A 13,737-nucleotide genomic window follows, 5' to 3' on the forward strand; every position below is an offset into this window, starting at 1 on the left:
CTCGTCAATTCATTAGGCAGCAACCGAAAAAGACAACAAAAATAAAAAGATTTAGAAACAACTTTCAACACGGCTTATAACAATAGTTATAAGTGCAAGGCACTGGATATTATAGTAACACCTTTGTTTTGTTTTGGGCGGGGCATAAATCTTGCAAAATACATATATACAGATGAACCTCATTTAACTCTGATGTTAAGGCAACATAATAAAGATCTTCACTTACAGCTTAATAGAAGGAATCCCCAAGAGCTTTTAAAAAGATCTGTGACATCAAAACTATTTTCATAATAATATTAAGGCCTTATTATGTTTTAAATTCTCATTCTCTCACCAGTGTATAGTGAACTTTTTCAGATGTTACATGATGTGTTCCATCACAAGAGATTAGATGAAGAAGCAGATATGAGGGTCCAGGTGTCTTCTATTAAGTTAGAATTAAAAAGATTTCCAAACACTGAGTATGAGTATGTAGTTGTTTGCAGAACAATATCACTTTCCTCAATAAGTCTGTTTGGCAAAGTATAGTTATTTTTCATAAAATGCATGATATTTATGTTTGTTACGTTATGTAAAATAAATAAGAAAATAAATGTTTAAAACACTCTCCATTTTAATTTTTAACATAGTATTACCGATGACAAAACTCACATAAACAAAAGCACTTTGGAATCCTCAATTATTTTGATGAGTGTAGACACTGTCAAACCACCGGCTTCCATTTCAGGAAGTTTTCTGACAATGCAATTACTTCATCCCTCACCCTGCTGCTGAGATGGCTACTGACTCACTGTCTTAAATCCCACAAAACCCACCCGTTGAATGGTAATTATATCTTATATTTTTTTCTAAGTCTCAGAGATCCCAGGGATATCTCTCTGGGCTGTCTCCTGATGGCCAGGACGACGGGCCTCTGTTGATTTCCTTTTATTAAAGTTTCAGACAGGGGTCTTCCTGCTCCCGGTATTTGAACATCACTACAGAATGTGTGTTTTTCAAAAGTTAACGGGCACGGCTCCTGCAGATAAATGATATTCCTTACAAGCCATGAGGGACAGCGCCACTTTTGAGGGTGTAGCCCAGTCAGGGGCATGTAATAACTTCTCACGCGAGGTTTGGAAAGAAATGAATAATTCATTTATAGAGTTAAGCCGGCATTACAAGTGAGGAAAGCCTTATTAACTGCCAGAAAATTAGGCAACAAGGCTTCAAACTCACTTCCTAGTGTGACGCCACAGTCCTTCCTACACTCCCCCTGGAGAAGGTAGGCCTGCCCGGCCCACAGTGGCAATGGAAATACTTGGCGAGGTTCGGTCCCTGGGGTCAGATCCTCTCGTGCAGGTTCAGATCGTGTCCGGCATGTAGACATCAGGCTGGAGGACAGCGGCGGAGCCGAGCGCGGCTAGGCGCCCATGGTAGGTGCGAAAGGAAAGAGGTGGCAAAAATGTGCGCCACCCTGAGCGCAGATATCCGGACTCCTAGGCGGATCCCCACCGGCTGGATCCTCACCTTGCGGGGAGCAGATGCGCTCTCTGGGCGAAGGGGTGGAGCCGGCGTCTGCCTGCCCATCCCGCGGCGCTCCGTCTTCCTCCACCTTGTCCTGCTATTTGCCAGGTAGACCTAAGCTGGCTTCTCCCCAGTGAGCTGTTTAGATCGCGGGTCCGGTGGATCCAGAGGCGGGGGATGTGCACAGGAGGCTTCGTGCGACGTGCAGTGGGAACCCGGGGATCCGCGACCCGGGCGGGGGGCTGAGGCATGCCTCCCCCGGGGCGTAGGACACACGCACACTGCCTCCCTGACAGATTGCAGAAGGGAGTGCCAAGTGTCCACAGAGGCGGCTACGGAGCACCCTGGGGCAGGAGACTCTGCTCCTGTAGCCATCCTACCCTGCCTCGCCCCGAAGCGCCTCCATCCTGGATGCTGGAGGTCGGGCGCTGAGAGTAGGGAGGGAACAGTCTTGAGGGCATGTCTGAGTAAGTGTGGGGCCAAAGTGGAGGACTCCCTAGGAAGAAAGGAAGATCAGTGGCCTGGCCTGGGGTCCTTGATGTCCAGATGCAGCGTAAGCCCGCGCTGTGCCGCTTCCCCTCCCACCACCTTCTCTTTTTCTTGTAGCCGGATATAGGGATGGTGTCCCTTCTGCTGTGCGGCCTGTCCGTCGCCCTTCCGCTTTTTATCAGAGCAGGTATGTTCTGTTTGTCCTCGGGTCTCAGAAGCCCGCGCGCCTTCCCGTCCGCACCTAAGGGTTCCTGGGGGACCCGAACCGTGCTGATTACACTTCCCACCAGATCATGCAGAATTCCAAGGAATGAGAGTTTCACTTCCAAGTGTCCCGTGCTCAGCCCCGAATGTCACCTTTGAGTTTTGAGATAACTTTGGAGACGGGGAGGATTAGGCAAATTTGCAAGTCAGGATTTGAGTTAAAATGCTCAAAAGGTTGTAATACTGTTTATTTTATAGACAAAGGTCATTTTATGACCCAGGATAAAAGCAAAGAAACCAACAACAGAACAAATTTCTTCCAAGAAAAACTAAGCAGTTCGGTAGATAAGGACTTTAAAATGAGCAAATTTTTAATGGTCTTTTTTGGGACGAGATGCTTATACCTTTCATTCAAGACAGGGTGAAATTACTGGGAGGCAGAACAAAAAGAAACCAGGACAGGAAGGGCTCAGAGAAGGAATATTTCCCCAGACAGAGTATGATAGAATGAAAGGTTACAGTGGAAAGGAAGTAGAGAATCATTCCGGGAGGGGAAGATGACTTGTGAGGAGGAAACTGAGCCAATTCCATCCAATGGACACATTCGAAGGACCGAATTATGCTTTCAAATCAGCAGACTATTTTTAGGACACTCTCACACCAAGAAAACACTGAAATAAAATTGGCTACAAAATGGAGACATTTGTTAAAACTAGTAATAAATAACACTAGACTTATCTTTCCCCTTTCTTTTCCTAGACGAATGCAAGAACATCAGTGTGCAAAATGAGACACCATCGGTAGACCAGCCTTTTGCTGTTAATTGCACATACCCTCCGCTAACATCTGGGAGAACATATGTAACATGGTATAAATATCCTAGCAAAATTCCAGTATCCAAAAACATACAGTCTAGAATACACCAGGAGCAAAACTGGATTTTGTTTATCCCACTGACATGGAACGACTCTGGGATTTACCAGTGTATTATAAAGTAAGTTACTCATTTAACATAGAATTAACACACTCTCTTTTTCTCAAGTATATAGTTATATGTATATAATTTTGTTAAGAAAATTCTCAGTAAACTCTTAATAAGCATAGAAAACTAATGAAAATAATAAAATATAGTTTTATAATTATCACAAGGTGGTTTCCAATGAAAACATTTTGAAACAACAGATTTATAAATCGGTTATTGAAACTAACTTTTTTTCACTGATATGATGCCACAAGCCAGACTGGCTTACAAAGGCTGTTTATTCCAATATCATTGCTGCCTTCTTTCTTGGAATGCCAAAAGGTTTTGAGGTAGGTGGCAAGCACATGCAGATAGGAATAAGCCTCCTTTGAGTACCTTTTTATAAGGCATCTACTATAGAAATTTAACAGTGACTAAGCATCAAGTATGTTCCAGACCCCATGCTAAGCCCTGTGTTAGAAAGTAATGTAAATGAGTGAGTGACACAGGTCTGGTGGGAGACAATTGAGCCTGGTGGGGATTGTGATGATTGGGAAGACATGCCCCACCAAAGGTGGCAATCTACTCAGCTCAAATCCATTTTCCAGAGAGAGAAGAAGAGGGAGAGGGAGGGAGAAGGAGAGACAGAGAGATAGACCGAGAGAGAGACAGAGAGAGAGATGAACTTTTCAATAAAAGTTTTGTGTGTGTCCTAAAAAAAAACACATCTGTAAACCCAATTTTTACTCAGGGCCCCAGTATTGTTACTCTCCCTTACATGCACGAGCTTAACAAATTATTTTACCTCTCTGAGCTTTGGTTTTCTTTTCCGTACAATGAAAGTCATGCCAGCCTGACGGGGTGGGAGCGAAAACGAGCTGAAATCCCATGTGAAGTAGGAACTCTGGAAATGCAGTTTCAGTCTTCCTCCCATGTTTCGTTTCCGTGGTGTTTGCTGGCCCCTTTCTGTGTCCTAGGATGGCCCATGTCCCACTGATTCATGCCACGGTCCTCATTTTCATATGTCAAATCAACTCTAGGAACAAAATTACTTAGTGATATACAAACAGAGGCGGCTGGTAGCTCATCTGCCCAGCCTCCTTCCACAATTTCACTCACGACATAGATCAAGCTACTGATGTCTTAGGGAGGTCTGTTCTCCTGTTTTTTATTCTTGGTTACAAATTAACTAGAGCTGGAGACTATATGTCACACAAATGCATCTGGACATCTAGGCTGGATTTAAAATATTTAAATTGGGAAGCTGTGAAATGGGGGAAGTCGTCTTTCATAGAAAGGAGGCATAGATATCTGTCATGAAAGAAAATAAACATGAATTTTCATAAATTTTTAACATACATATATGGTACATAGCAAACTGTTTTACTTTGAAATAATTTCAAATTTACATAAAATTTACAAGAAGATAAAGAACTCTCATCTACCTTTTATCTAGAATCCTCATTATTTACTATTTTGCCACATCTACCTTATTATTCTCTCTTCACATATATGAACATTACATACGATATTTTTTCTAAATCATTTTTTACAAATCATTTTAATTGTATACATTGTGTCACTTTATCCCTTAATATTTTAATGTGTATCTCCTATCAACAAGAATATTCTCTTACATAATGACAGTATAATCACATTCAGGAAATTGAACTATCAGACAATATTTTTAAAATCTAATTCCCAATCCATATTCTAATTTTATCAATCATCTCCATGATGACCCTTATAAATTTTTTTCTTTCCTTTTCAGTAGAGGATCTGATCCAAGACCATGCATGCATTGCCTTTGGCGGTCATGTATTTTAATCTCTTTTTATCCGGAATAGTTGCTCAATCTATTTTTGTGTGTGTGTGTGTGTGCGACATTGACATTTTCAAGGAGTAAAGGCAATTATTTTATATTATGTCTGTTATTTTGTGTTTGAGCCTCCTCCTCAGTGGTTTGTGTGCACTTCAGACAGTGCTCAGAGGAGCCTGGTGTCCCTTGCCCCTCATTGGAGATGTTCATTTTGATCACTTGTTTAAGGTGTTGTCCTGTGTTTCCACTGTACAAATGCTTTTTTCTTTTTGTAATGAATGATTCGTGAGATGCATGTTGTCTTGTTTGAGGCAGAGGGTTTGAAAATAACTTAGACATATCTGAAGATGAATGGACTCATTTGGTTTTGTGATTGTTTGAGTTTACAAGGTTCCAATCTGTTATTTTCTTCCAGTAATACAAACATGTGTCACCAAATACATGTAAACCTAACTGTGTTTGAAAAATATTGGTGTAGTACTTCCAGAAATAATCAAATGAATTTACCAACTGAATACAAACAAATATTACACGTTGGAAGAGATGACAGTCTCACGTGTCATCTGAACTTCCCGAAGAGTTGTGCTTTGGATTCAGTAAAGTGGTATAAGGTAAATAAAGATAATTTTTCTATTAATATTTTTCTCCTCTTCTTTAAAATCCACTTGTCTTTTCCCTTTAAGTTTTATTTTTAAGGCAGAATTGGTAAAGAATCTCACTCAGTTAATTATTGATTTTTAAATTTATGGTTATTATACCTTTGTAATATTTTATTATTTGTATTATTTGTATCTACCACCTTCCCTCTATTATCGTTATTTTTCAGACTATTCTAAGTTATTCTTTTTCTAACAGATTGATTAGTTTGCTTGGGTACTACATGAACATGAGTCGATAATTACAAAGTGTAAAAAGTCACTTCCTAGAATGTCACCTTCCCACTCCTGATCCATATTTGCCCTAGCCCATCATACCCTTGTATAATGCTATAGAAACAAATGAAACAATACACCTTAATTCTTTCTTTTTTATGCAAACAGGACATTCTATATTCACCTTTCTGCACCTTGTGTTTTCACTTTCAACATTATTATTATTATTATTTTTGAATAAGTGTTAGCCCTTATTACTCATCAAGAATTGAACATCTACCAGGTGCTCTGAGTTACATTATAACTAATCCTTAGAACATGCCTAAAATTATTCTCTCATTGTATTGAATATTGTCTTTTTCTCAGTATTATGCAATAAACAGCAGAGCTTTTTGATTCCAAAGACTGAATGCCTTCTGCCATTCTCTCCCCTCGACTGTACTGGCAGACAATAACACATAAGACATAGTCCTTGAAATGGAGGAACACTGGCTTACTAATAAAGGTTGAAATAAGCTTTCCCCAGGTCAGCTTGTTAGCACTTGCCAGCACAACCATCTGAGTCAGGAGTTTGCTTCATGAGAAAGTTTTCACCTACTGGTTCAATTTCTTTAATGGTGTGTTCATTCGATTTTTGAATGAGTTTGGTAAGATTTTGTTTTTAAGTAAATTGCTGTTTCATTAAACATACAAAATACTCTGACATGAAACTGTTTATCATCTCTTCTCTTTTAATGTCAGCTTTTGCAGTAAGATTCATCTTTTAATTCCTATTACTATGTATCTCTCTCCCTCCCTCCCTCCCTCCCCCCCCTTCTCCCTCTCTCCACAAACACACATTCTCTCTCTCTCTCTCTCTCTCTCTCTCTCTCTCTCTCTCTCTCTCTCTCTCTCTCTCTCTCTCATATCTCATAAGAGATCTATCAGTTCTATTCTTTCAAAGAACCAGTTTTTGGCTTTGTCAATACTTTCTAATATATAAATCACATTTATTTACTTTATTTCCATTTTCCTTTCTTATAAGAAATATGGCAATGAATGTCCTTATCCCCATCTTTTAATGCACATTTGTAAGTGTTTGAGTGATCACTAGCCTTAGAATTGCTAAATTGTATGCTTATGCTAAAGTATTCAACTTTATTCAACTTTATGATGTTTCCAAATTGCTCTAAAGAATTTATATTACTTTATATTCTACCAACACTATTCTGGATTCCCTAAAACCTTGTGTAGCACTTTGTATTGTCAGACTTAATTTTTTTTAAATATAATTTTGATGAGCATGAAACGTTACCTTACTGTTATTTTAGTTTGCTTTTTCTTTTCTTTCTTTTTCTTTTTTTAAATTTTATTTTATTAGTTTTAAGTATACAGTACATTGGTTAGACATTAATATAGTTTATAAAATGATCCCCTAATTATTCTTTCTCTACTTTTTTTTTAATTATTAGTGAGATTGACCAATTTTTTGTTTTGTTTTGTCATATATTTATGGGCCATTTCTGAATCCTCTCTAAACTGCTTACTCATATCTTTTACTGTATTTCTTTTTTCATTTTCTTACCATTTTCTTACTGACTTGTAGAAGATTTCATATATTTCTATATTATGGATATCAGTGCTTGACATGCATTAAATTTTTTTCCTTGAAGTGTATATATGGAAAATACATGACTAATAAGTAGACAAGCTTGATGAATTTTCAAAAAGTGAACACATCTTTTAATTACTCATCTACCAAGGTTCAGAACTAAAATATCTTCTCAGAATCTCAGAAGGGCTGTTTCTGCCATCTTCCAAAAACTATGTCCCCCTATTCCCTCGAATAACCACTCTCCTGGCTTACAGTGTCATAGATTAGTTTTGCCAGTTTGTGAACTTTGTTGAAATTGAGTTATATTGTATGTAGTATTTTGTGTCTGCCTTCCTTGACTCAGTAGTAAACTTGTGAGAATCATCTATGCTGTTGCAGGTCAATCTTGTTAATGCATTTTTTTGTTGTTGAACAGTGTTGCATTATTATTATTATCAGACATTTAAACTATTTCCAATTTTTGGCTATTAGGAATAAAGCTGCTAGGAACATTCTTGTGTATATATATATTTTGGTTCACATATTCATGTATTTCAGTGAAACATTTACATAAGAGTGAACTGGTTAGGTCATAGGGAATCTAGTCAAAGCAATTGTGCCAATTTACCACGACAGCTGCGGTGTGTAAGGGTTATTTTGCTTCAGATATCTGACAACACAGGATATGTTCAGTCTTTTTAGCTTGGACAGCTGGGGAATCATATCTCATTTTGGCTTCCGTTAATATTTCTCCTTTACATTTTGGATATGCATGTGTATGTGTATATGTATGTATATATGTATATGTATATGTTTATGTATATGTATAATTATGTGCCTCTTAAAGTATCTTGCCTGCTTTTATACTTATTTTCCAAACTTTTTCTGTAAAGAGCCAAGTAGTGAATATTTTAGGCCTGTGGGCCAGATGGCCTCTGTTGCAACTACTCAACTCTGTTTGAGTAGAGTGAAAACAGCTATAGACAATATGTAAGTGAAATAAATGTGTGTGGTTGTGTTCCAATAACATCTGATTTATAAAAATAGGCAGTGAACCAGATTTGGCCCAGTGTAGTTTGCTAGTTTTTGGTCTTGTGTTTTTTTCATTGATTCGTAGTAGTTCTTTACATATCTGGATATGAGTAATTGTTAGTTATATGTATATGTTGCACATATTCTTCTAGAGGCTGTGGCATGCCTTTTTGTTCTTGTAATGGGGTGTCAGCCTTCATAATTGTAGTCTAGTTTCTTAAATTTTCTTTTGATTAGTGCTTTCTGTCCTACCATCAGGTCACAAGATATTTTCTTATGTAATCTGTAATTTTCATTGTTTTTCTCTTTTTTGATTGATTTCTAAGTGTGTGATAATAGGTAGAATCAAATTTTATTTTTTTTCCGTTTGGATTTATAGCTTACTTATCCTTTCTCCATTGTTTTGCATGCCAAATCTGATTTAAATCAAATTGTTATTTGCCTGTGGATCTGTTTCTGAAATCTCTGTACTGTTCCATTATTTTATTTTTTATCTTGTATTGGTTATTATGGTATCAGATAAGTCTTATCAGTTTTGTTTAAGTCCTATAGCTTTTTCTTCTTCCTCAGTATTGCCTTGGCTATTCTAATTCCACTGCAGTTACACATATTTTGTAATCAGCTTATTAACTTTCGCAATAACATTGTGGGAACCTCTATTGGAATTGCATGGAATTTATAGGTCAGTGAGGAAATAACTTTTCTCACTTAGTTCTCTTTTGGGTTGTTATCTGTGGATCATTATCTTGTTATTTGTGGCATTCTAAAGTTTCACATAAATTTTAGAATCAGTGTGTAAATTTCACAAAAAAATAATAGTTTGGATTTTCATTGTGGTTTTGGTATATCTATTGATAAATTTGGCAAAGGTTGATATATTTACATTTTTTGAGCCTTCTAAACTATAAACATGATATAATCCCACATTTGCTTTTCTCTAATTTCTCACAATGTTGTATAATTTTCTGTGTAGTTATCTTGCATGTTTTCTGTTAAATCTATTTTTAGAAAATTGATGTTTTCTGATGCTGTTGCAATAGTATGATTTTTAAAAAATATTCTGTTTGTTGCTGGCATACAGAAGTATAATTTATCTTTTGTGTATTGTTCTTGTATCTAGCAAACTTGGTAATTTCATTTGTTTATTGTAATGGTTGATCTGTAGATTATTTTGGATACCATGCAGACACAATCATGTTATTTGTAGATTACTGACAGTTTTATTTTCTACTTTCCTATCGTTTTAACATTTATGTTTTCTTTCAATCATATTGCACAAGCTAGGTCCTCCAGAACATTCTAGAAGGTATTACAGCTTCAGTGTTACCAATCTACTACAGCGTTATCACCACTTGGGAACTGACAATAATAGCATCTGTTATTTTAAGCTTTCAATATTTTCCTATTAGGTGCAATGTTTGTTTCAGGATTGAAAGGCCTTTGTCATATTAAGGAAGTTCTCAGAGTTTGTTTGGATTTTGATTATGAATTAATATTAAATTTCATCAAATGCCTTTTCCATTTATTATATATTTTTTCTTTTACTGTTACTGTTTCTTAATCTGTTACTGTATTGAAACATAAGAATTGTTTTTTGAATGTTATACCAAATTTGCATTCCTGGAATCACCTAAATTAGTATGTAACCCTTTTTATACAGTGCTGATTTGGCTTGCAAATATTTTGTCTAGGATTTCTTTTTTCACCTACATCATAGAGAGATTGGTGTGTAACTTTTGCTTCTTGCTTTGTCCTTGTCAGATTTTGATATAAAGGATATGTTGACCTTGTAAAATAAGTCGGGAAGTAATTGTTACTTTCTTCTAGAAATGTTTAAGATTAGCTTTATTTTTTATTTTACATGCTTTTAGAGTTTACTAGTAAAGTTATGTAAGATTGGAACTTTGAGGGAAGGTTTTTAAGTTAAGGACACAGGTTCAGTGTCCTTAATTATAGAATTACTCAGATTTCCTCTTTCTTCTTGTAGCAGATTTAGCTCACTGTGGATTGAGGATTTACCTTTGCTTGGCTGGTTAAGTGTATTTAATTAATTCAGTCAGTGATCAAAAGATACTTTTTGAAATTATGATTGATTCGGTCTCTTTTAGGGCTGTTTGTTTAGGGATTCAGCCAAACTTTGTGGCCATTTAAGATCCCAATTAAAGGCCTGAGAGTTCATCGAGGCTATTCCTCCTTGGCAGACACCAACCCTAACTTTTGTCCCATAAGCCATAGATCTATCGAGTGCTGTCTTATCAGTCTATCAGTCCTCGCCCTCAGAAATATTTAGAATAGTTAGTGCTAAGCACCTTGTTTTCCATTAATGAAAAGCTCATCTTGATGACCATTTCAAAGACATTGCTATAAACTTTATAGCCACCACCTGTGCCTTCCCGACTTGTGACAATAATACCTGGTATTTAGGGAATGTTCAGTAAATATGTATTGCCTCCAAGTTCTTTCTACTTCCCAATATTTTTCATTTTTTTATCAACTATTAAGCCAATGAACAAAATTACATAACAAGTATTCATTTAATGCCTATCATGTGTCAGGACATATAAAATGCACTTTACATACTCTGTCTCGTTATTTTTTTCTTAGCATTGACTCTCACTACAGTTTAATTATTAACAATATTCCTGTTTTGTTCAGAAGGTTTTAATTTCCAGACCACAGTCTACTCAGTCTCAACTGGCTTTGACTGTGGCATTGCCTTAGCTTTGAACTTCTCAGGATATAGAGTCATATATTCCGCCAGTGGCTTCTTTAGGCTCTATTTCTCAGGCATTCCCTCTCCCACCTTACAGCCTCACAACTTCCACCTCCCGGCATCATTATTATAACCTGTGAGGGTCTTGACAGTAGGAATTTTTTCCCGGAAATTTTTTCCTCCTGACTTGGACCTATTATGGTCATAGATATGAAAGCATTTGCCATTTGTAGAGAGGTAGAACTTTAGAAACAACTCTGCCACTACCCCAGTGTCAAGATATAGATGTTTCGAGTCTTAATTTTCTCACTTATAGAATGAGGGTTTAGATTACATGATTTCAGAATGCTCTTCAAGCCTTAAGACTACTCTTCTGAGGATAAAATATGTTCTCTCTTATTCCAGTATGATCAGACTTTGAGGGACTGGGTGATTATTAGCAATGTAGGAAGTGTTATAATCTTTATCATTACTTAATATAAATTTCAATTTCTGTAAGACTTGGAGATGGACTCAGATCTGTGATTACCAGACCTAAGTGGACATTGAATTTTACCTTATGGACCTTTTAAAATATCAGATGCTCAGACTCACCTTCCACTAATCAAATCAAACTATCCATGGGTAAGCCTCAGATATCTTTATGTTAAAGGTAACCACTCAGCTTGAGAAGATAAGCGGAAGCTAGGAAGCAAGCAATAGTAGGAGGAAGCATCATTCTGAAAGTGTCCACCTGTCCAGATTCAGTGACTCCAGTTATGGCTCTGTTTTTCCACTAACTAGTTCTCTTTGGTCACTCTTTGGGCCTCGGTGTTTCCATCTGTAAGATGGGAGGGTTAGAATACATTCTCAAAATATTTAGAGCCTATTATCTGCCTGGCACTGGTGATGTAATATTGGAAAAGTGTCCCTGCCTTCAAAAGAGGTTATAGCTCACCAGAGGAAGCCAACAAGTAAACTAAATTTTTTATTGTAGCATGAGGTAAACACACAAAAAAGGCAGAAGTAGATCAGTCACTAGGAATGTATGAGAAATGCTTCCTGGAGGAAGTGACCTTTGAACTGTGCTTTAAGAATGACTAGCAGTTAACCTGGGGAAAGGAAGGAAGGATGAAAATTCAAGAAAAAGAAAAGAGTGTGTGAAAAGGTGTTAGGGAGAAAGAGAATGGTATTTGAGTGGCATTGGTGAGAGTTTAGGGTTCATGTAAGAGTGAGCCAAGGTGATGTTAAGAAGTAGATGACCTTATATGCTAACCTATACATAGCCTTTTCCCCACTTACAGTATTTTAACAGCCCATTACATCATCAGGATAATGACATGATCAACTTTTCATTTTGGTAAAGTCCTCATGTAGGCGCTGTAGTGAATAAATTGGAAGGGCTTGAGTATGGTGGCATGATGACCACATAGGCTGTTTCAGAAATTTAGTTAAGAAATGGGGACTGTTTAAAAGAACGTATGAAGTAGAACTGATAGAATGAGGAAAAACAAGGAGAAGAGTTAAGTGGAGGGTACTTGTTCCTGATGGCCCCTATTTCCTCTGTTAATCAAAAGACGTTATGTGGAAAATTTGAAAAAAGCAACATAGGTGAATAGGTGAGAGAGAGTTGTAGGAGATGCAAAGAATTTGTAAGGTGAAGAACATAAACTTGTAGTGGTGCCAAGACGCCCATTTAAATGACTGTTAGGAAACAGTCATTTAGTGCTTGTCTGGTTATAAGAGAGGAATGATGGGGTTGACGTGGGTTGGCGGTGTTACAGCATGAACATGCTGGAAGGCTAAAGGGCTGGAAGTGGGGGTGATTAAAAAGATGACCACACGAGTCTAGGTTGGGTAGGAAAGGAAATAACACCTGAAGGAAACTGGAAATTAGAAGAAAATAAAGAGTTAAGGGGATCGATTCAAATTAAGATTTTAAAAAAGAAAGGGGTAGATGAATAGAAGGATCAGGTAAGAAAAATACAGTGGATATGGTGGGTAGGCGCTCACTATTCATGGTGAGCCTCTTTATACTACGGAGGCTGTAAAGCTAGAAAATAATATCGAAAGAACTGAAAACACACCCTACGTTTTCCAGAGTTGCCTGCAGCTGTGGTCTTGGATGTGATTCTGTTTCTCCAGATGGCTTCACTGAAAATCTAAAGTGAGGATGGTGGATCTTCCTGCTTTTTTTTCTACTGGACAACATGGCAATGGGAATTGTTTGCAGCGATATTTTGGGTTCCAGTCCCTAGGTTTGTGAGAGCTGCAAAGCAGTGCATATGTCTTCCGATTTATTTGTTGGTGTGGCTCTACCAGATGTGGCATGACTTCACACTACAGTTGCATAAGTGGCAACTCTTGATCTCTGACTTGCGAGTGGTGTATTTCAGAATCTTAATTATCATTGTCATGGTTGTGGTAGAGGGAGCAGCTGTCACATGAACTAGTTTTGCAGTGTGGTTCTGGACTAGATCTCACTCTGTGAGTACTTCTTAAGATTTTGTAGGCATCTAATATCTTGTATTGAATTCTTTTCTGCCCGAAATAGAATGCTTTTTGTTTTCTGTGGCTAACTGCAGTCTG

General features: G+C 37.3%; 1 protein-coding gene across 1 annotated transcript in view; it reads left to right on the top strand.

Annotated features, from left to right (window-relative positions):
- Positions 1–1,361: 1,361 nt before the first annotated feature.
- IL1RL2 (interleukin 1 receptor like 2) overlaps positions 1,362–13,737 on the top strand; it is a 37,264-nt gene continuing 24,888 nt past the window's right edge. The window contains exons 1-4 of the mRNA XM_016120747.2: positions 1,362–1,415; positions 2,113–2,182; positions 2,959–3,193; positions 5,395–5,590. Coding sequence (XP_015976233.2) covers positions 1,413–1,415; positions 2,113–2,182; positions 2,959–3,193; positions 5,395–5,590 — 504 coding nt within the window. The 5' untranslated portion in view covers positions 1,362–1,412. The remainder of the gene's footprint in view (positions 1,416–2,112; positions 2,183–2,958; positions 3,194–5,394; positions 5,591–13,737) is intronic.

Source organism: Rousettus aegyptiacus, unplaced genomic scaffold, assembly GCF_014176215.1.
Source record: "Rousettus aegyptiacus isolate mRouAeg1 unplaced genomic scaffold, mRouAeg1.p scaffold_m13_p_7, whole genome shotgun sequence".
Taxonomy (NCBI): Eukaryota; Metazoa; Chordata; class Mammalia; order Chiroptera; family Pteropodidae; genus Rousettus; species Rousettus aegyptiacus.